Source organism: Mastacembelus armatus, chromosome 19, assembly GCF_900324485.2.
Source record: "Mastacembelus armatus chromosome 19, fMasArm1.2, whole genome shotgun sequence".
Classification (NCBI taxonomy): domain Eukaryota; kingdom Metazoa; phylum Chordata; class Actinopteri; order Synbranchiformes; family Mastacembelidae; genus Mastacembelus; species Mastacembelus armatus.
The window spans coordinates 17,395,613-17,419,487 of NC_046651.1; the positions used below are offsets into that span (position 1 = coordinate 17,395,613).

Sequence of the window (23,875 nt, forward strand, 5' to 3'; positions counted from 1 at the left end):
TACAGTACAGAACAGTATTTTCAAAGTGGCACAAAAAGCTGCACAAACATGAAAAACTAGAACTGAAAATAAGACTTTTTAGCTGGAAACACTTTATAGGAGAAAATAATATGCAGATTAATCAATAATGAAAATAGCTGCTCATTGCAGCCGTAACAGAAACTCAGAGGCATTAACTGCTGTAGCATTTATTCATGTGAAGTACACAGTATTTGTGTATTAGGAGCTGAAGCATGTAGAGATGTGGGGATTGAGCTTTAGGAGCATGAATTTTAAATTGATTCAGTAAGAAAACCTGAAGCCGCCCTCTGTCTGAGTCACTCTGTACATATTTCTCATGCTGTGCTGAACTGCAAACAATCAGCAGGTTCACTATAAATCCCCTCAGCAGCTAAGCTAACATCCTGGCTCTTCCACCCCTGGTGCTGGAGAAAAAGGCCCATTGTGCCCTCGCTGTCCTCAGCCAGGAGGCTGCTGGGTGCCCGCTCCATTGTTCACATGTCAATCGGACGTCTTTGTCTGAGACAGGCCCTCTGTCTCCCCCTGCATGGGCCGGCACAGCGAGCCGCCCACTTACCGCACATGTACAATAGATTCTGAGGTTGCTGACAATGGTTTACATGACGGGAGGGGTGTGTGTCCAGCTGGACAAGCGCAGAGAAGGTGACGGGACCTGCTGTCCATTAGACATCAACAGGTATTTTACATTATGAGAATGTCTTTCTGTTGGGTTAGTGTGGACAGAAACACTGGACTGACAGCAGTTTTGCATAAATGTGGTCAAATAGAAATTTGACTCAAGTGACGTTGGGAATTTTGATGGGAATTTATTTAAAGAAAATATTACTGGGCGTGTCTGGAGTTTTCCTTATTCCCACCACACAGCAAAACATTACACACTGAACAAACAAACCACAAACCACCCAACATTATTAGGATTCTTGGTAATGATGCAAAGTTGAGACTGACAGGCAGAACATAAATGAGTCTAAGGCCCACCGGTGCCACAGTGATTGTTCCCACACTTGAGTTTATTATAATGTCTGTGTCTTTTATCCATCCATGGGGAGTCAGAGGAGTCAGAGTGTGATCCATCTGTTCCAGTCTCATTTAGGGGGATTTAAGAAACACACAGGGCAGAGACTAGAGAACCGTACGGGTCTCACAGAAGTGCTATTTATAGTCCAGGGAAACTATATGGGATATAAGTGTGGTCATCTGTCTGTTTGTTGTTTCAGACTTAATTGAGCTGAAACCACTGGTTAGATAACGGATGACGCATTGAGTTCAGGGAGTTAAAGTTTAACAGTACTGGCTGAGTTAACTGTGAAAATATCCTCGTGTACACCCACCACTCCCTCTGCAGCGTCATCGCCTTCCCCCTTCGTCCTCCTGGCTGTCCTGCTGTGAAGGGAAGTGGGTCTGACCCACTCCCAACACATGAGAGACAGGTGGACAGACAGAGGAGAGAAGGGAGGAAGAACAATTACACAGACGTCCCTGATGAGTCGTCTGACTCCCCAGTGTTTATTTCTGCCACAGTATTATTATGAGGATAATTATCAATTTTCCTAAAATACTCCTGTGAGTGGTAACAGAGTGGAATCACCAAAAACCCAAATGTCTCTAACGCTGTAAACAATGAGGGTCAAACTGCAAAACCTTTTATGTGCTAAAACGTGATCCAAAGTTTGTCTGAGGATAAAAATACAGACAAAAAATCCCTAACTATTCCTTTAAGGGGAGGAAGGTAATGATGTGTGTGTTCCTGATATCAAAACATATAGCTTATAGCTGATGAAAAGAGAAGAGCTAATAATCACAGGAGCTGTGCTGTGCTCACGGTGCAACAACATGGCTGTAATAGAAAGCGTTGGCACACTGCTGCCATCAGACGATTTTGGATGGTATGTAAATTACAACAGAAACCAGTACGGGCACATCTCCACCTCATCTCATCGCAGCACACACACACAGAGAGAGAGAGCTGTACACTAATGTTAATAAGTGACTTCAAAGATCTGCCCGGCTTTAAAACTACAGAAATGTGACCAGTGTTTTTTACTCTACTGAAACTTTGTCTGGCCCGTAAATACCAGAGGAACCCTAATGCCACACACACACACACACACACACACACACACACACACACACACACACACTGGTGCACAAACTGACTACATGTATATACACATTCACACAACACACTCCCCTCAGATGTGAATTACAGAGTAAACCCGAGTACAACCGCTGTCTCCAGTCCTGTTTGGGTGGGTGTTTTTTATAGTCGGGCGAGGGAGGAGCACGAGCGCTTTACAAGATTTTCTCACCAACAATCCCGCCCCTCTCCCTAAAACAACAGCAAATAAAGACGTGCAGAAAAGAGATGACTCAGATAAAGGAGTGAAAATCTCAACATTTCACCCAGAGACTGGACTCGCTGCTTTAACAATAAGTATGAGCCAAAACAAAACTTAGAACAACACGTGCTGAGTGTTAAGGCTATAAAAGGGTGGTTATAAAAACACTGCAGCTCTCTGCTGCGTCCTGTGTCGTACGAGCTGGACCAGCACGCGCTGCCATCGTTACGTGTTTGAACTTCAGGGTCATTCCAGGAATTATGAAGGACAGAGAGATAATCTGTGTCCGTTCCACTTTTATCAGTGCTCTTGTTGAGAGTAACAGCAGTATCAGGGCTTATCCCCATGGCTGCTGGGCCAATCTTATCTTTCACAAACTATTCTCACAGAGCTGCAGGAACTATTGTTCATCTAATCCGCATGGCTGCTGTCGCTTCTTTGACTGAATTATGACTGATTTATCTTAGAAAACACAGAGCTGCAACAGATCAATTATCTGGAGCTGGTTCAATATTGAAACTGCTACCACAAATATCAAATACTGATCTTTAAACAGAGAGCATCAAATACTAACACACTTATACGACACACATATTGTTAGATGCTGTTATAACTTGTGGAGCAGCTCATTTCACCAACAAATGCAGACTAAAAACTGGGCCTCAGGTTGTATCTCACATCACTATACTCACTGTTTACATCACCCAAAGGATTATGGGCAATGTAGTATATTGCAAATGAAAATGAACTGGGCTCTGTGAGGACTAGGGCTGTGGACAACAACAGATCTACTCCGCTGGAGAGTTGGTGTCTTTTGTCTCTGACATATCACTGGAGTTTCATTTCCAAACTGGGTCAGAAGTGTTGCTCCGCTCCACATTTCCCTCCACCACTCCACTCGTTTAAGCACAGTGTGTCACGGTCTGCAGCCATCAGACATCTGGGCTCCGCATTAGGGGGATTTTCCGCTGCTTTGTAAAGCCTGCTTAGTGCTAAACAGCAGCTCCCGGGCTGTCTGCAGGAGACACATCCACCCTCCCACAGGCCACATCAATCTTCTGCCAAATCACAAGAGGTGGTTTTATTGCTCGCAGCACAGCTGGGCTGGAGCAGGGAGGCAGATTATGCCACACTTTCATACAGGACTTTTTCATTATGTCCACACTCACGATCCAAACAGCCCGAATTGTTCATTTCAAGAATTCCACAACAACGATTTTACCCATTCTGACATAAATAAATAAAAATCACAGAACACAGATGAAAGTGTGCAACGTCCTGCTGACAAAGACTAAATCCTCTATTATCTAAACACTACTTTGGTTTGGTTTGAACACAGAACTCTCGTACAACGTCCGTCCGAACGTGAAGGACATAACTTTTAACAATAACGACGCTGCTGCTGTTCCCACTGAACAGACACCAAACCAGCTTCATTCACTCACTCAAAGCAGAGCAACAAAAGACTGATCACGATTAATTCACTCACACATTCACATTTGAATCATCTTTACAGTGTGTGGTGGCATCACTGGTGCTGCTCACGGTCATATTCATCAAACTGTGTTAGTGTTTTACAAAACAAACTCCCAAAGGAATTATTTTGAAATATTTATCATTTAAATCTAAAAAAAAAGTGTTTTGTTTAATGTCTATGCAGAATTTTGAATTTTCTTACACCTTGGCTGATTAATATAATAACTGATTAATCTACCAACCATTTTTTATTATCTGCCTGAAATTAACACATTTTAAAATGTCTAGTAATGTCCAAAAGCCAGAAGTTACACAACTCACAAACTGTCACGAAGCATCAAAAAGTTTGGCCTGTTTGCTTTAAAAAATGACTTCAACCATGAATTGATCATACAAATAGTGTCAGAGTGATTTTCTGGCTAATTCATCAATCAGAAAGGTGCAGCTACAATCATGATAATTATCAGAATTTGCAAAAATTGATTTCAAACACATCTCCCACTGGACTCAAGCTGATTCTGGTCAAATAAAACACTGTCCTGCACAAGCACACACACACGCACACACACCTTCCAGACAGGTGATGGGGTGGATGTCGTGACCAGATGGTTGCTGCAGTTTATTGAGAAGAAGCTTCACCTCTGCGTCTGCTGCACAGACTCAGGTGTGCTCTGACATTAATGGCAGCAGAAGGTGATTAGACTGAAGTGAAATCTAACCTGTGCAAACAAAACAACCTCTGGAAGTGGTAGCAGACAAACAGAGACGGAGCCATTAGACCGGGCTTTGACACTGCTTAGCAACATGTGTTCCTTCCATTCACACGACAGGATGCTCCCATGAGGCCGACGGCTCTGGATACTTCAGGGAAATGGGAGCCATGTGTAAACAGGCTGTACTGCAGATCAGGTGGCTGCCATTCCTTTCTTTGCTGAGTGGGATCACAGCCATCCACCACACCCGTTTAAACACACACACCACACATTACAGTGGCATGTATTTCCAGAGTGAGAGGAGGACTTCACTCTCATCCAGTTTAAAAAAGGCAATAAAAAGATTCTTGTGGTGAAAACAGGAAAAATGAAAGGAGAGGTGGTGGGGGTGGGGGTGGTGGGGGGGGTGGGTTGGACCTCACTGCTGGCCTTGTTACTTTGAAACAATGGCCAGCAGCAGCTGATGTAAAAATCACAGTGGGCTCAGCCATGAAAACGGATGACTCGGTGAATCTGGCAAAGAAGAATCAATTCAGAAGAAGCAGACATTACTCACCAGGCTATTTCAGGAAAGTACTATGATTTGTGTCAGGGCTACAAAGAAGGGAACCAGAAACACAGCTGGACATGAAAAACAGCCAAACAGACAAAAGAAGAGAGATGAGATTATTCACTATGCAGAGCAATAATAGGTCCTTCAAACAGAGTGTATTACCAGCAGAAAGTACTTTAAAGTACTGTGAAGTTTCTCACACTGTAGTTTAAACTACTTTAAATACAGTAGACAAATCTGAGAGCTTTCAATGTTTTAACATGTTAGATTTTATCTTGTTTTTTTTATATGGATGTAATAAAAAACTTTATATAAAGGCTTTTATATTGCGTTTTATAGGGTTATTAAACATTTTCAGTGTGGATCTTAATTTGAAAAGCATCAACTGCAGCTGTCAGATGAAGCCTGATGGAAATATCCACGTAAAGGACAAGGATATGAGTTAGGGTCAGGCATTTAGTTGTGATAGTGTATATAGTAGTAATAATAATAGATAGTAGATCGTAATGCATTATGTCAGTGAGTGTCCTCACAACTATAGTGAGACGTCACTGTGTGAGTCTGTACAATGATGTGAGGCTCTGGCTGTGAAAGTGAGTAAGCTGTTCCACCCCCACAGGCTCAGGGCACAGCTCCAACAGGTGGACAACAGAACAATACGACACTGTGGGAAGCAGGGTGACATCAGCAGCCTATGACAAACACACTAAAGAAAAAAAAAAAAAACAACACCTGTGTGGTCACAAACACACACAAACCTGCAGCAGCAGCAGCCATTCAAAACACACACAGCATCAGGTCACCACACAGGCCGATTCCAGAAAAACTCAGCACATCAGTGAATAAGTCAGAAAGGAGATAAGAGTCTCACATGAATGCATCATGCCCTCTGTGTGTGTGTGTGTGTGTGTGTGTGTGTGTGTGTGTGTGTGTGTGTGTGTGTGTGTGTGTGTGTGGCTTCTGGGAAGTTGTGTCTGGGGGTAACGTTGCAGACAGAGGATGCGGTTGCTTCTAAAAGTCAGACGGTTTTAACGTGACGTCTAACAACATTAAACCCTCCGGTGCCACTGGAGCAGCGACGACACTGAGAATGATTATTTGTAAGTGATCGATTTAAATCCCTTGATGTCAGGACATTATACAAGACACCCAGACTTTGACTAGGACTTCAACAGAGACTGAAACCTTACGTTTCCTCACTAATGAGCAAACAGGCTCATCACAGCTGGCCTCCACAGAGGGAGATCCCAGAGCTACACAAAAAACTTTAAAATACTAAGGCTGAATTCTTTTTACTGCCATTTAGAAGATTTAGCATTTCATGTCTCTAAAACCTGGTGTCTGAATTACCCACAATGCAACTCAACTACAGACACTGCGGTCAGGGATCCTGGGGTGTTTTCCAGCTTTGTTAGCTTTGAGACGAGGAGGGTGACACAGAGGTCTGCTGAACTCACTCCTTTCTAACTGCAAAGCCAAAACTGAAACTGTGAGTTTGTCTCGACTTAAATCAGCTTTACAAGAATCTTTTCAAAATAAGTGTCTAGGATTAGCAAAGTCATTTTTACACCATAAGGTTTCCCCTTAACCAACATGCTGAAAACTGAAAAAAGTCATGTCACGTGATTTAAAGCCACTAAATAGACCCTGAGGGTTTCTCTCCCTGAGAAAGATGCTGTCAAAGAAGTAAACAGTACTCTGACTAAGTATTCAATGCCAAGTCATCAATAGAGCAATAGTTTTTTAATAGTACAGTTGGGACCAGATATCCATGTCAGTAATGAAACATGGTGGATGTACAGTATAGACCAAACATGTGCATTACATAGTACAGAAAATTTAAAGTATCAGTCTCAGTGGCCAGAAGAGATGAAATGAAACTATAACTATAACACCAACATGAAAACGAAAGCTGGTCTTGGTCTGAGCTGAAGGGACTGGGCCAACGCAGGCGGTCCACAAATAAGACGTCTCTGAAAAGCGGTGAACTTATTTTAGAGGGGAATAAAGCTACAGGAGTTGTTTATGTAAGGATGGTAATGCGGCTCAGATGACAGATGGTTGTATGGAAATTCTGCGGTGCGACTGGTCTTTTCACCACTGAATTGCAGGGCGACATTTCTGAAACAGCCTTCTATGAATCCAGCGCTTCAGCAGAGACTTTCTCTCTGGGGAGTGTCAGTCTGAGGCACTGAGGCAGCACTTTCACGAAGCTTGAACTATCGAAACATAAAAGAAACAGACTTTCTTGGCCAATCGGCCTGTTGGCATCTGATCCTGTCCCTTTAAGCCTATGACTGTAATTGACTCCATTGCTGCTGGTCTTGGCAACAGCAGGAGCTGCTGGGCAAATGAGCAGGAAGCAAACAGGAGAGCTTGATGTAAAGTCCTAGTCTTCCAGTCACTGACACCCGCTAAGGGCAAAAACCTTAATAAGCGGGTTAGGAATAAATATTCTTAGAGGAATCATGCACACTATCAGCCATTGTCATCTCTGCTGCAGGCCACGCACATGTCGGCCTGAGCTCTGCTTTGCACGTGGACTTTGATTTTATTCCTGAGAAGTGAACAAACGCATGAAAAAGAAAAAAATCTAATAAGAGGAGCTTGGGTAAGAAAAGAGCAAGACATTCCCCTGCCAGATGCCAGTACCTTTTGACTTTAAAGAGGAATATAACACGTTGTACCAGCTGAGCTTTTAATGAAAAGTCAGGCTTATTTACTGGACCATAACAAAGTCTGACCCTTGACCTTTGGTTTCTCTACCTGAGCCACGTGGGTACTGAGAAAGAGAAGAGAAGCATTAATCCTTTAGCAGATAAAAATAATTTGCCACTTCATTTTACAGCAAAGGGAACAGGAAACAGCAGAAACAGGGACAACCTTCGACTCTGGAGGCTTGAATTGTTAGATATGTAAGTCTAACAACATCTGTATGCTACCAAAGGCTAAATCCACCATTGGCTTATCTGCACACTGGACTCCCAGAGAGGGTAGGAAGAGGAGCTGCAGGAAACAATGTAATGTGAGAAGCAAAGGCAGAGGAAATGCCAGCTTTCCTGCTTCGCTGGCCTGCTCCACATTATTAGAGACTTCGTGTTCAAAGTGGACTTTAACTCCCCATTGATGGATTCAAAGGTCAAATCACTTAGAGCAGTTCATACACTCAAACACACAAGGGCTGCACAGTGTTTTCGCTCACACACACACGTTTAGTCCACAGACATCAGCCTCGAACACGACGCTCTCTGGCCCAGTGGAGCTGAGCTACAGGTCTGCTTGGATTTATTGATGATAGACAGTGGTGCTGAACACATCTGAACAACCCTGACTGTTAAGCTGACTTTCAAACAGTGCACATATATGGGCCTGGACTGTGTTTAGCTATGGGGTATAAGCCCCACCCGGCCAGTGAGATTAAAACTAACAGCTCAGACCCCGTCATGTTCCCGCTGACCAACTTTCATTCATCTGCTCAAAAATCCATTAAAAGTCATTTCACATGGTGTAGACTTTGTCAGGTTTTCATCTGGAACATCACACACACACACTCGGCAGAAGAATTTAAAAAAATGATTCAGTAATTACATGGAAACACACAGAAGTTGTGCAGGAATTTTTTTTTTTTTTTTTCTGGATTCCACTGGACAAAGAAAAGTCACCGCCTTATAAAGACATTGAGCTGCAGTAAAACTGTGCCTGGTTCAGCTCAGACCTGCTGTGTGCAGACAGATTTTACTCAGTGCTGCGAGTAGAAAACAGCTTCCTGCAATCTTTATATTAACAGGGGAACTGATTTAAGGCCTCTTGGCACCCGTCCTGCTGAAGACTCTGCAGCTACACCATGGCTCCTTTAAATATACATTTAAAAACACAGAGCAACCACTGACTAAAGTGTATTTTGATACTATAATTCCCCTCAGCCTGTAACCCACTTTACTTTTCCAGCATGAGTCATTTTTAATCACATATCAGTTGATTCTCCTGCATCAACATACACGTTAGTCTGGTGGGTTGTGCCACAGCAGTTTCGGTCCAAGACGTCTTATCTGCAGCCGGGTCGATTCAGGCAAAATTCCCAAGACCCTGCAGGAATTTAGTTTGAACCTTTATCCTACCAAACATCTCCACTGGGCATCTGCTGGGCTCTATTTCGAGACTGGGAGGCACTCGGGAACAGGCCACACAGTTCAACCTCAAGTCAAACAAAGTAAATGTCAACTGGGACGACCACGTCTGGCTACGCTCAGGGAAACAAGCAGTCTTTCCCAAACCACGCCTCACATGAGGCTACTGGGGGGCTTCATTCCCCACTCAGCAGTGTAATTCATGGGGGGGATCACTAAATGAAGGCTGGCCCCACACCAACGCTAAGCTTTTTACTCAGGTCACATAAAAATATTTGGGGATTTTAACAAGTTCTGGAGGAGTGAACCCTGTGTGCCTGTTAACACACATACAAAACACTGTGTTTGGGCTTCCAGTGGCTCTAAAACCTTTTAAAGGTTCTATCTTTCAGTAAATACATCAATTCATTTTCAGTGGGTCTAGAGATGAGCTGTAGTGTGCAGCAGGCCTTTTTCATTATCCCAGGTATTTAATTGTGAAGCTCAGATCCCACAAGTAGAGTAAAGTACACCCTGGAGAGATGTGCTTGTTGTGGATACTGTACCGGAGCAAGTGGAAACCATTAGATGCCCGATTCCCTGCAGTTCCCTCTCTAAAGCGGCCCACTCCCACTTAGACAAACACACACATGCATGCACACTGCACGGCTGCAGGAAAAGGAGTGAAAAGGAAGCACTCCTGGCTGGTCACACCCTCGACAAATAACAATCTGCACACGCCATCTCCAGACCGAGCTGTCTGGCTGGAGACGAGGCAAACAGAAACCAGAACAGAAAAAGGCGGAAAGTTGGAAAATTGAGGCCTGGTGCTGTGTGGCTGCTCTCGGGTCTTAGTGCCCGGCTCAGAGAGCTGCTGTTTGCACCACAGCTCACCCAGTGAAGAGGAATGGCAGTAAAAACACTGCTAACGACTGAGGCTTTGTCATTTTACTGCAACGGACCTGAAAGCAAGAGGAAAACCAAGCCTGCTGACTTCCATAGTAAAAATAAACAACTGCTGGGAAACCTGAAAACTGTTAAATATGCCACAAACCAGTTTATCTTCATAAAAACCTAAAATCAAAAGATCAACCAAGTTGTTCATACAGAGAGATGGTACCTGAACGTACCTCTGAATTCAAATCAAACACTAGTAAGAGATCACGACTCTTAAAGCAGAAAAACAGTGGATTATCAACAGCTTCCATCAGGAACAAGCAGCTGCAGAAACTGCCAGAGTGCATCATGCTTATTAAAAGGAGATAAAAATAGTGACTGTCTTCGTTTATTTGCCCCGGGAATGAAAGTTCTGACTGGCCATAGAAGGGAAACAATGCAGCCCACAGCTCAACCTCCAACCTGCAGCCTTTAAATCCCCCAGAGAAAGTTGAGAGTATCAACCACCACTGCAGGATTGGGATATAATGAAAAATGAGACGATGCTGATGTCAAGTCACATATTTGCTGTAAGTGTTTCTAAGGATAAGTATTTTTATGTATCTGTTCAGACTGTAACATGTGACCTTTCCCCTTTGAGGGTCAAAACACTCTTACTGAGTATTAGGCTGCAGGTTTATGGGAAAACTGAGAAATATCTCAAGTCAAGTCTTTTCCAGACTGTTCACAAACTTCAGCACATCAGAATTACAGCAGTTTGTGACCCTGTGCAGACCAGAGGGACCAAACCGACACAACTTTATCCTATTACAACAAACATACAAGGAAACAGCACCAATGATCCGACACGCAAACTTAAACCCCCTACAAGCACCAGGTCCAGCTGAGTGAACCCTCTCAGACACTGACAGAACCGGTCTGTGGGTCTGTTCCAACTGTGGGTTTGGGTGGAGTCACTCAGCATATTTCGGTAGGAATTACCGGTCTGATGGAAACAGACACCAGAAGGAATGTACCCCATCCCCAGAGACTACTCCAAGGCCTCATTGTTATTCCTGCTGTTCAAACACACAACACTTCACATGTGGGAGTCAAAACTCAAACAGGTGCAGTGACAACATTTGCATAAACTGCACGATGGCCAGTTTGACAAGTCCTGCTCATTCATACATTTCAAGTTGGGTCATTAGATGAGCCCGCGGCACCTGTTGAGCAGCTGATAATGAAGTTTCTACACATCTTCAGCTAAAATGACGGTAAGAGTCAGATATTTTCTCTCTCACCGTTAATTCTGCCGTGGGACACCAGTAGGTTTACAAAGGTGAGCCGCCTACCTGAGTTTAAGGTTGGCCATGAACTCCTCCATAGACACATTGTCCAAAAGCACAAAATCCGCTTTTCCGAACTCCAGACTCTCGTGCTCGGCCATGTTTCCACCTTATTCCCGATGAAGCTCCAGTAAAAATGTCTCCACAGCTTTTTTTTTTGTTTTTTTTATCGTGCCACAAAGGTGAGCATTCCCTGCGCACCTCCTCTCCTCAGTGGACCGCAGCTCTGTGCTCCGTGCGCATTTCCAAACTCTCTTCGGTCATGTTGAATAAAGGTCCGAAACAGTTTAAAAACACCGCGTGGTCAAAGTAAATGATGGTAAACGCGTTTTGTGTCTCAGACGTCCAGCTTATTATCCAAGAAAATCCTCATATCCACACAAACTTTCCTCTTCTCGCCGAAATGTTTGTCCCGTTACATCGTGCGTCCGTTTTCCTGGAGTTTGTCTCCTGTCGTCCGCACCGACCAGCAGCCAATGGGACCGCAGCCTGACGCACCGGTCCCCGCCCCGTGCAGAGGTGTGGGTCAGCCTGGCCCAGTGTTTTCAGTTCACAGGCATTAGAAATATTTTGCAGACCACTGCTCCTCTGTCTGATACATATTTCAGCGGTGACGGGGCCAGAGCGGAGAGTGGATGCCCCCTGCTCCCATTAAAGGAAAACACCGGAGAACTTTCTCACTGGGATGAACATGAAGAGTCCAGGTGTGACAGAAGCCTCAACTATGACTTTCAACTATTACTAGATGAACTATTAGTTAGTCTGACCGGGGCCTCCTGTTTGAAAGCCTCACCGGGCTTACACTGATGTTACTCCGCCACCTGGTGGAGAACAGATGCAAACGCCTGTTCTGGGCAGATCCAACTAGATTGTGCTTTGTGCTACCAGCTGCCTGAGAGAGAGGACTGACTCCTACTCCTCCTGATTACATTCAGCAGACTGCAGCGCTGTGAACCATTCCTGCACATTATTTATGTAAAGAGTTATTTTTCATTCACTGACTGACTTTCCTCAGAGAAAATATAGACAGAGTGTTGTTTGTTCACAGCACAGGGCCCGGACTGACATGTTGAAGCCTCAACAGACAGAAAATTCTCACAGATTCATAATAGTTGAGGATTAACATAATTCCAAGGGATGTTTCGATGATTACACACACACATTAGCAGAAGAAGAAGTTAAAACACAATAAAGGTTTTTATTTTCTCTATCAGAGTCAAGTACCCGTCAGTCCAAACGTGGCTTTATATTAAATATAATTAAAAGGTCGAATGAATTAATGGAATAGAAAATGAATTTACTGTAATTTAACAATAATCTCGAGTCAGTGAATCTGCAGGTTATTTAAAAAGTCAATGAATTATTTGGTTTGGTAAATTCCCTAAAATCTGTAGTAATGTCTGATCAGCATCCAAAAACATGAAGATGTTCAGTTTCTTCATGTCAGTGAATCTGGAACTAAGTGATGTTGAGAAAAAAAACCCTTAAAAAAATGATGAAAATGATCCGAATAGTTGAGTTTGTCACACTTTGTAAGTAAAAGGTTTTAATTCAATGTAATGTTTTATTCTCTTCATCAGCTCGACACAGTTCTGTCTCTGCCAAACAACATCTGGGAAAAGACCAACGTTTGTTGCATAATAGATGACGTTTAGCTTCCATCTGCCTTGTAGCTTTGTACCTTCAGAGAACAAAGCTCCTACTCACAGTTTGTGTTCCCCGAGCACAAACGGCACAAGGCGACAGCATTTCAGACACAGACACAGACGCAGTGAAGACAACCATCTGGAGACCACAACAAAACAACACTTACACTGCAGTTATGTAAAAAAATGACATTTATATGGGGCGCTCGCTTTGTTGTTGCACAGTCACATGAAGATTATTTGTTGTCGTTTTTACCTCCGATGAGAACACAAGTATGTACTGGTCAGATTAGACTGGACCACAGGAGAAAACCTTTATTCTGTATATTTAATGGATCGTAACATAATGTGAAATATTATTTTTAAAACTGTTTTCATTCTCAGCAATAACATATGAGCATGTAATTTATATTAAATATGTGATTTATGTATTTAAATACGTTCACTTCATAAAGTCTCAGACTCATGAATCACTTTATACACAAAAAACAGTTTAATATATAATTTTCACTATAATCACATGCTATAATATCTATATTATGTAAATATTATATTATAGAGGAAAATGCACTGATCTATGCAGTTCACCAGAAGGGGCCGCACAGACATAAAAAACAGCTGCTCCTTCTTCAGTACAAATAATACTCGGCCAAAGGTGGCATAGTGGAGTGGTGGCTAGCAGTATCACCTCACAGAAAAGAAGGTTTCAGGTGTGAACCCCTCTGTCCGTGTGGGTTTTTCTCCTCCCACAGTCCAAACACATGCAGCTTAGGTCGGCTGGAGGTGTGTGTCTGTCTGTGTGTGACAGACTGCTGATCTGTCCTGGGTGTTCCCACCTCTCGCCCCCTGTGACCTGGAGGTAGCAGGATAAGCGGTGGATGATGGATGGACGTACTTGGCCAAAGAACAAGTGCTGAGACATTAGCTTTTTTGAAAATGTGTCCTCAGTAAAAGTAAATGTGGACTAAGTTAGACGGCACCAGCCTTTCAGATGGATGTGAAATTAGCTTTTTACTGTTAATTAAATGGAGGAACATGATGAAACTCTTGCTAAACTGGCTCCAAAATGATTGTTCAGGGAATAAATGTGTTTTTACAGCTAAAGACTCAGCTATATTTTCTTTTAATGAGCTGATGTGTAAACTCTGAGGTCATATTAAAATTGACAGCGGAACACAAGAGACTTGATGATGAAGCACTGTCATATTTCAGCTTTAAGCTGAAATCACAACCAGCTCTTCATAAAAGCACATGATGTGTCACCTGTCTCTGCTGGTGATGAGCCACTTTCACACATGGGGCCAGTGACGCTTGGTGTGAGCAACCAGGGCACCAGGTCAAAGGTCACTGGGGGATTTGCCTTTGCTGGTCTGGGTTGTTTGTCCTCGTACATCAGGGTACATGTAGTCTTTGTTGTGTTTTTGTCTGTCAAATAAACTGGAGTGATCTCTGTAACACAGCTCCTCATGTTCTACACGTCTTCACTTGATTTGAAACTGTTATATATTTCACATTGTTAATTAAATAATAATATTCATCCAGTACTTTTAGCTGTTTCAGCTTCTCTACAGATCTGGATGATTTATCTCAAGTATTTCTGCCATTTGCTGCATTTTATTTACACACACTGATTCTCTTTGCACAAGAGACTGTACATAAGGTGAATATAGGGATTCAAGTCCACAGGAACATACAGATACTGGACAGATATGCAGGTACTGGCGTGGTGTTTGTGTCCCTGTACTGCAGCACCTGTTCCTGTTGCTGTGGAGTCGATCAGCCGCTTGTTTGCAGGAGATAAGGAGAAGGGCAAAGCTGGATTCTTTCCACTGCTGCGATGAAGCCGTGGGAGTAAACACCCCGGTTTAATGGCCGTGTTTAGATCAGCTGCTGCTGACCTGTTGGCTCTATAAACATAAGGCTGACTGTAAAACCTCAGTCCACATCAACACAGAATACACAACTGGCAGACGCACGCGCACACACACACACACACACACACACACACACACACACACACACACACACAAAACTAGCTGCTAAGTGAGTTTATACAGACAGTGACCGACATTACGAGACTGATGCTCCCTTCTCACACTGGGGTAGTTTCACAATAACAACTAGAGAAAAGCCTGTTTTTTTAGCAGAAGTATATGTGGTTTTGGATCTTGGTGCCACCGGCCTGAGAAAAGAATGTAACTGTGAGGCTGCTGAAGCAAACAATCAGTTTGGTTGCTCAAGTTTATTTTATGATTCACTACAATTCACCATCTCGTCATGTTTGTTGTGAAAAACCTGCCAAACTAAAGGGTAAAAAGTGCCTTTTGCAGTGGAGGAAATTTATTCCATAAACATTAAAAGTAAAACCTACAGCAACTCTCTCTCTTTCATATGTGAAGCCTCCGTGACAAAGAGCCAAAAGAAGCCAGCTATTATTAGAATTGCCTCAGGGCTCTTAGCCTTTAGTAGCACGAGTCTCACATGTCTCTGACGTCAAACCACAACGAAACACTGTGGCTCGTCCGTTTCCCCTTGCTGACCTCTGTCTTACTGGGCTCTGTGCACTCACCGGCAAATCTTCCTCCACAGTGAGACTCTTTTGTGCCAGACCGTCTGGAGCAGGACCAGCTGCAGGGTTAGAGAAGCTGAACCTGATCATGTCACCAGGGTCGGAACAGATGCAGTAACTTTTCTGCATGCTTTGTTTCTCCCAGTTTCACCTACACAGCTGCAATACAAAGCCAAGGACAGGCCTGACCACAGGGAGGCTCACAGTTTACCCAGTCACCTGGAGTCTAATCCCACACAGACTCACACAACAGGAGAAGCTCTTCTCTTTTATTATCTTGATTTTATTTACAAGCATTTCAGTCACAAAAAAATGTAGCTATAAAAATAACCTCTCAGCTCATGTGTGATTAAGACAAATGAAAGTCTTCCTACTGAACACATATGGACCCAGGGCATTTTTCCTCATATGGAAGAGTCTAATAAAGGATCTGAGACTGGCCTTGTTTTATTGGATCACAGGCTGGTAAGGAACCAAACATGACATTCGCTGCCTTCTGGGGTTTAATAACACTGGCTTCATGAACTCTGCACTAAACCTCCACACAAGCTCGGAAACATTTCTGGTAGTTTGCTGCAAAACCTGGTCCAGAAAACTGATGATAAGATAACACTGTATCTTCTCAGTCTGTGCAAACAGTGTGATTAGAAACTGAAATATCAAAAGCCCAAACAAACATTCATGCAGAAAGCAAAACCACTCAACTTCCAAGTCAAACATTTGCTCCAGTCAACAGACCAGTGTTACAGTACTTTAAACTGAACAACATTAGTTTGAATAGTTCAAGTATTTCAATGATGTGAGCCTTTGGGTGAAGTTGCTACTGTAAGGCCTGGGTGACATTTCCCACAGGGGACAGGATCTTTCTGAACAACAGGTCCATCCCTGTTTGACTGACCCCGTCCATCCTGAATCTCTCAAACAGCTGCTGTATTAAAAGGTTAATACATGTGTAAAGCCTGAAACTGGAACAGGATCCCTCCTCTTTATCGGTCCTCTCTGCTCCGTGGTGCCTGTGTGTGCACCACTCTGGGCTCCGTGTCCACACACACACACACACACACACACACACACAAAGACACACACACTCCTTGTAGATGCTATGTGTGTTTAGCAACATTGGAGCTGCATCTGTGAAGTCTCAGAGGTGACTGTGATGGGCTCCTCTGTTAGTAGCTGTTTTCTATTTGTGTATTTTCTTATGAAGAACCCAGAAAAACAACAGGGACTCAAAACAACATGAACAAGCTACTGCTAAAACCAGACTGTACCCATTTGTCTTGGCGGATGATGACATGGGAATAAGAAAACAGATATTCTGGAGGCTTCTTGCCATGTGGGCTTGAAATTCCAGGACTGGAGGACATCATCACTTGGCCACCTTATAGCAGCTCAGATCCAGTGGCTCTTTACTGGGTATGCACCAGTCATCTGCCTCCTGGCTCACTTTGTAGTTCTTCAGAGCAGTTTTGTTGTACACCGGCAGCCTCTCGATGGAGTCTGTGGACAGCGCCTGGAAGGACAACAAGACAAGATGTAATTACAAATGGCCTGTCTTAGCTAAACTGGCCCCACAGGTCTGCAGAGTTGGTGTGTGTTTAATAATAGCATGTCATAGGCGGTTTTCTCTCTCCACTGTGTGCGGCACGCTTTCAAACTCTGGCATCTTGTCACAGTTTCACACATGATCACCATGTCTGGCTCACCTTCAAGTGGATGACAGCGTCTGTGCCGTGGCCCTCCATGGAGTAGAGCTGCAGGTCTCCCTGGAAGTACCTGGCATAGAGACGAGAGATGGGCAGACCGTATCCGAAACCAGCCTGCAGCGAGAGAGAGGAGATCAAGGCTTTAACAAGGCTTTGTTCTCTGTCACACTGCATTAAAAGAGCAGTGGAACAAACAAGTCTTTTTGTCAACTTTGCTTTGTGCATTGCAGGTCAGTCAATTTTTAAAAAAAGCTTTCAGTCTTTAAATAGCAGGGAAGGTCTCAGTAAAAGGCTAAATGAGCATTTTGATGCTCGTGGGCTGCACAGCCAAATGGCATATGGTGCAATTAACGCTGTCTGAAAGCCTGCTATAAAAAAAAAAACATATATTTGTTTTTCAATATATGTAGGAGTGCAAATGAGTTAATACACAAAATCCTGGATCTCTGCTTACCAGCGGAGGCCGAGCGTACTCTGCAATCTGTGGAGCGGGAGCGGTGGAGTACATGTAGCTGAAAAGAGTCTCAGTCTTCCGAAAGGGGACGCCGCCACCATTATCACTCACCTACAGAGCAGAAACAGAGAAACAGAGTGATGAGAGGGCCTTGAACAGGGCTGAGTCACAAAAACACAGTGATAATGCCAGCAGACAGCAGCCTGCCTGTCATCAGCAGCCAAGTGGCTTTTGGTTTGTTCGCTGCACGTACCGGCATCGAAAAGAGGAAAACAAAGAGGAGCAGGGACTGTGTTTGTCAATGTATCATCACTATTAAAGCTGTGTATGTGGATGTATTATCAAACCGCATCATTAGGACACATCCAGCAGTTTAGAGTAGTGTTGGTCCCGACTCTTCCGTTACCTCTAATTTAAACTCCTGAGACAAATTGAATAAAAACACAATATAAAAAGTGTTTCAGACAAGGATTTAAAACAAAGCTGTAATTTAATACTAATGTGATCAGCATTTTATCTTTATCGCTTCATTCCCACTGACTCCCTGAGGAAATTCAAAGGCTTGGATCCACCTGTGTGAGAGGAAGCTTCTGGAGACGACCTGAGCAAACACAGACTGAACATACAAACAGAAAAACTGAAGCGCAGAGTCAAACAGGAACCTGCTGTCTTCAGTTTTTCCTCATGTGAACCAAGGACACTTATCAAAATAACCAGAGGACTATTCTCGTATCTCGAGCAGCTCTACTGTAATTTGCAACCCACCTTGATCGACAAGTCCTCGCCTCCGAGAGACACTATGGCCTGGATGGGTGGGAGGCTGTTGCTGTTCTCATGGGTCTCAATGGTGGCCCTCATGGCATTCTGCAAAAAGGAAAACAGGATGTAATAAAGCTGCTTTTAAAACCCTTTTCAAATGCAAATGTAAAGCCGTTCATCAGTGTATTGACTGTGTCGTACCTTAAAGAGCTCAAACAGCATGTGATAAAGGTGAGAGGGCACATACACGATGCTTACTGGCTGGTTCTTCTCGTCTGCACGGAGGGAAACAAAACCTTAATTTCATCCACTTCATTTAAAATTCGTAACACTCACCAACTGAGGATGGAGAGGGGGCTGTGTGTGTGTGTGTGTGTGTGTGTGTGTGTGTGTGTGTGTGTGTGTGTGTGTGTGTGTGTGTGTGTGTGTGTGTGTGTGTGTGTGGTGCAGTGAGCCGGGCCACTACATCAGCTTCAGTGCTATAATTAGAGGCCCATCAGGGCCATCTGGCTGAACACTCACACTGTATGTACACACAGAAGACTTGACTCTGTTTGCTTCTTTCAATCTCTTTGGGATTTTGGCATTAAGTGTAAAACTGGTCTGAATTTTACCTGCCAGATGAAATCAAGTGGAAACTTACTGCTCATCTCCTGTAATATCAGATCAGGGGAGTGGAGGTAGTACTGGTCACACAGCATCTTGGCGTTGTGGAAGGCGTCTAACAAAATGAAAGACAGCAGTGATTATCAACACAATATAAAACTTCATTTCTAAATGTAGCAATTTATATTTTTGGAGAAAGAGACATAAAAAGTATACATTAATGGTGTTTTATCTGTAATCAATACAGAAATGAGAAAATAATTTAGATTTATTTCATTCACATTACCCTGGACTACATCTGCGACTTGACAGTGAGGGTCGATGCTGCCTATCGTGCTGGGGTGGACAGGGTTAGTGGTGCCGTCAAAAATAAGAGCTGCAGACAACAAAAACAAACATGTCAGGGGAAGAACATGAAGCAAAGTGACATCTGTAAAGAAAAAATAAGACTTAAGACAAGACTTAATGCTCGTGAAGAGCAAGTACTGAAAACAGAACACACCTCTGAGGTGAGGACAGGAGGATTAAACCTATGACCAGTCAATAACCAGAAGACGTACACTGTGAATTATATGGATGTTACTCACTGTGCTGGTTGATGAGCATGCGGATAGAGATGCGGCTCGTGTAGAAGCGGTCCAGGAAGTACTGGATGTTCTGATTAGTGACCCAGTCCTGCGGGAACGTCTCTTTGTACTCGATGATGCCCTGGGCCATGGTCGTCACTACATCGTTGTGCCTGTTTCTGATGGTAACTAAAGCGTCAACAAACCTGGGGAGGAAGGACCCAAAGAAAACCCAGTGAAAGGTTGTGGGAGGATGGAAAAACACGAGCGTCCAAAGAACCAATATAGATGTCAACAATCCACATCTTAGTTTTCCTCCCTGTTTCACACATTACTTTTTGCTTTTTGCTTTTTGCTGCCTGGAAAACATCAAGACTGAGTTTAGGAAAGTCTTCTTCCATGACCTAACATCAAGAAGAAACTCACAACACTGGCAACCACCATCATACGATGTTGCTCAGCAGTTTATATTTATAGTTTTCACAGTGTCAGTCTTAGGGTTGATTCATGCATTAACCACCTCAAACACGTCACTTCTGGTAAAAAGCCACATAAACACAGAACGTTATCAAATAGTCTCCATGTATTGTCCTAAATTTAAATCAGACCAGAAACACAGATGATATAATTCTGTAAAATATTCTGTACCAACATGAATAAATGTGGATTTACTGAGCTCGCAGAGTAACTTCCTTATGTACCTAAAAACTGCTCAGTGACATGTTTAAGCACCTGCAGTGTCTGTGACATGTTTACTGACATCATGGATCGTGACCTGGCAACACTGCAATGAATATCGCTGTGAAAAGAACTGACCCGTGGTTCTCTCCCAGTTGTTTACTACAAACACTTCAACAAAACCGTTCGGTGACATCTCGCCCGTTTAAACAGTGAAAGTATTTCTCTGGCTACTCCTTTTGCTAATAAGCTCATAGTGAAGCTAAAGGGAATAATCCGAAAAATGAAAACACATGAGGGAAAAATCCATAAAAACAGAGCAGTGTCCTGCAGTTTGGAAACTTACTCTCCCAGGACTTTGTGATCATCTGGATTCTTGTCTAGAAATTCAAGTATCTCCATTAAACTCTGGATGTACCTGAATAAAGACACAAAACAAGCAGCTGACTTAAATGTTATAAAGGCAGGGTTTTTTTTTTGTTTTTAAAGGATATTATTGGTGGTTTCGACACCAGGGGAGGGAGAGCAGTGGCTTGTCATGAGAAACTAGGGTAAAGTTCATGCCTGAGCCTCCTCCCTGTGCACTGAGCGGCCTGGGCTGAGTACAACTGTGTGAAAGGCTTCTGTGCATGACGTTATGGCAGCAGAGAAACAAACCAGCCCACTACGAGGCAATAAACAAGTCAACAGCTGTGTGAAATCTGGCAGTAAATCTGGTTTTAATGGAGACACAGGTGATAATTAGAAAGAAACACCACAGAAGCCATAGGTCAAATGTTATAACTTAGATCATAATAAAACCCTCATCCATTGACTCACCAGCTCTGCACTATCTGCACAGACGGGGTGTTGAGCAGTTTGTCAGGCAGGAGGTTAATTTCCTTCATTATGTTGGACAGTCTAACGGGGAGCTCCTGTCTCAAAAACACAAAGGATGTTTTCTCGCAGGCGTTGAGGGAACCTGAATCAACACAAAAACAAACAAACAAAGAGGCCAGTCTAGGTTTTAGGAAACTATCAGGACAACCTGAAGGCAACATCTCTCTGGTGTTTTAGTTTTTTTCTGACCCAAGGCTTAAAATAATTAAATGAACTGATAATAAAAATAAGAGTTAACTTATTTCACGTTTGCATGCTCGTTGATTTGCCAGCTGCTGAGACTAAACCCTGGCTCTGGCTCTGGGGATGGACGTGCGTTGCATACAAATTGACCTCGAAACGGGCATTTCACGGTTTTCCAGCAGAGGCTTTATTTGCGTGTTTCCCCGCACAGACGCGCACATCCTCGGCTGTTTATAAACGGGGCCCTGTTTATTTTGGAGGAATCAAATTCAATATTTGCGTTGTAGGGCCCACACATCGCAGCCTGACCCTGCTACAGATCTGACGCAACTCTCTGCACTATGAGCACTATATGCTGCTCCAGCCAGACCGTGCGCGCCGCTGCTGCGCGCACTTGCATGGATATTTTGGCACACAGACACCGTCATACACATGTTTTCCTCCTGACTTACGGCACGTTTGCGACCAGATATGCACAGCTCAAACCCTGCTCGTAGCCCCATGTCTGCATAACAAATGCCCCCCCTGGCCCCCCAAATCCCGTCTGAGCGGAGATCAACACTCACCGAAATCCAGAAACTGCTTCATGGAGAGCGGTGAAGGGGAGAATTTAGAGAAGTGCTCGATGTGTTTGGGCACACTGGCCAAACTGGCACTTTTCATTATGAACCGGACGAACTTCATTGTGGCCATTTTAACACCCCCGGCTCTTTCAGACTTGAACTTCAGCTGGTCGGACCCGATATTACGCCACTGACTGGAAACAAGAGGAGGTACCTCTGGAAAGCAGCCAGCTCCAGCCAATAGGAAAACGGCATTTTTAAAGTTACCTTCCAAGCGAGCCAATAGGAATCGCCGGGGGGAGGGGCTTAGACATATTGGCTGTTCCCAGTTTGAGATCCAGTCAATCGTTCTTTGCTCATTTGCCTGAAAAAAGGGGATTTAATAAGGACTCGCACAACAAACAGGCAGGTAAAACAAACAGATACGCAAATTAGAGGAGACACTGGTGTTTGTCCACATCTTTGGGAGTAAAAGTATTTAAAATAGACTTTATTTTGCGAGGGGCCAAAACCAAAACATCATTTGTTTATGTGCCTAATGAATCATGAAATGAAATGAAATAAAAATCTTTTTGTGATTTAGAAGATGGTCGTTATTGTCGTATGGTCGTTAATGTGATATTTAAAATACTGAATAAATATGTGTTAAAATAACACATTTCTGACATGTGTGCACTCACAGCCTGGCTCCAGGGAAGGACAAAATAAGAGGAGGCCACACGCGCTTTTTAAACTAAATATTTATTTAACATAATAAAAACAATTATAAACTATGTAAATCTGTCACTTCACTAGTGTGTGCAGTGCATTGATATGTGATATGTAGTGCACCAACCAAAACTTGTGTAGCAGAGGCAAATCATTCTTCTGATGACCTCAAATAAGGGAGCAGCCCAAGAACATCTCAGGACGTCACACACACACACAACAGCCAAAACACATCACATCACATACATCACATGCATGAATACATTAATATGCAGTGTGTGCATGTGGTTCAGAAACACTGCACAGTGGATGAATCTGAAAACACTGATGTCACTGTCCTCTAAATGGTATTTAACATCTTACTTCAGCTGCACAGGAAAAGCTGGTCAATAGGTGGCATGTAAAAGCTGTAATCAAATCACTATTTCATGTCCATTCAGTTGTCTGACAACAGAAAGAAAAATAAGTCTAAGAGCAACAGAATCATGAGACGAGCTGTATTCAAATGTAAAGTTGAAAGAGAGAAGGAGACTGAGCTGAGGGCTCAACCAGCCGACACTGTCTGCTGTACCGACCACACAATGACTTGTTTTTCTTCAGGCACTTAACTACGACAGGACAGAGCAGGAAGAATTGTCATTTTCACACTTAAAGTGAATTTTTAAAGAATTCGTCTGGTCAAGAAAAATACGTCCGTTCTCTGAAAAACACGTCTGGACCTGAAAAACACATCTGGGCCCGTATTCACAAAGCTTCTTAGGATCCTCTCAGGAGAGCTCCTATCATAGTATAGAAAGTCCCAGTCCTGGACTAAAAGTGATTTAGGAAACTTCTCAGACCAACTCTGAGTAAGGGAAGTACAAAAACCTTTATCTTAGTGAGGAGATGTGGTTGACCCCGTTGCTAGGGATGACGCAGCTTTAAGGCTTGTGATTGGTTGATGATAAACTATCTGCAAAGGTCCTTAAATGCTCTTTTTGTGCAAATAATAATGATAATAGAATGGACAGTGAAATCATAAAATGTTTCTATTAAGAAAGTCAATCGTGAATACAGGCTACTGTACGCAAAGTTTCTCTTGGGCTAAATATCGCGAGAACTTCATGTTACCAGTGCATTAATGTG

At 43.3% G+C, this 23,875-nt stretch overlaps 2 protein-coding genes across 3 annotated transcripts in view; both read right to left on the reverse strand.

The window, feature by feature from the left end:
• The window catches only part of myo1d (myosin 1D), a 67,622-nt gene extending 55,736 nt beyond the window's left edge, over nt 1-11,886 (reverse strand). Inside the window, exon 1 of the mRNA XM_026315584.1 lies at nt 11,440-11,886. Coding sequence (XP_026171369.1) covers nt 11,440-11,534 — 95 coding nt within the window. The 5' untranslated portion in view covers nt 11,535-11,886. The remainder of the gene's footprint in view (nt 1-11,439) is intronic.
• A 4,017-nt stretch (nt 11,887-15,903) lies between these two features.
• pdk2a (pyruvate dehydrogenase kinase 2a) overlaps nt 15,904-23,875 on the reverse strand; it is a 71,013-nt gene continuing 63,041 nt past the window's right edge. Inside the window, exons 1-11 of one of the 2 annotated variants that reach the window (XM_026314908.2) lie at nt 22,046-22,246; nt 21,237-21,378; nt 20,764-20,835; nt 19,761-19,945; nt 19,460-19,549; nt 19,211-19,288; nt 18,769-18,842; nt 18,574-18,672; nt 17,809-17,919; nt 17,355-17,468; nt 15,904-17,161 (exon numbers count right to left, since the gene is read on the reverse strand). In XM_026314908.2, the coding sequence (XP_026170693.1) occupies nt 17,018-17,161; nt 17,355-17,468; nt 17,809-17,919; nt 18,574-18,672; nt 18,769-18,842; nt 19,211-19,288; nt 19,460-19,549; nt 19,761-19,945; nt 20,764-20,835; nt 21,237-21,378; nt 22,046-22,172 (1,236 nt within the window). In that variant the 5' untranslated portion in view covers nt 22,173-22,246 and the 3' untranslated portion in view covers nt 15,904-17,017. Of the gene's footprint in view, nt 17,162-17,354; nt 17,469-17,808; nt 17,920-18,573; nt 18,673-18,768; nt 18,843-19,210; nt 19,289-19,459; nt 19,550-19,760; nt 19,946-20,763; nt 20,836-21,236; nt 21,379-22,045; nt 22,247-23,875 lie in introns of those variants that run through there. The other variant, XM_026314909.1, reaches the window with a different exon arrangement.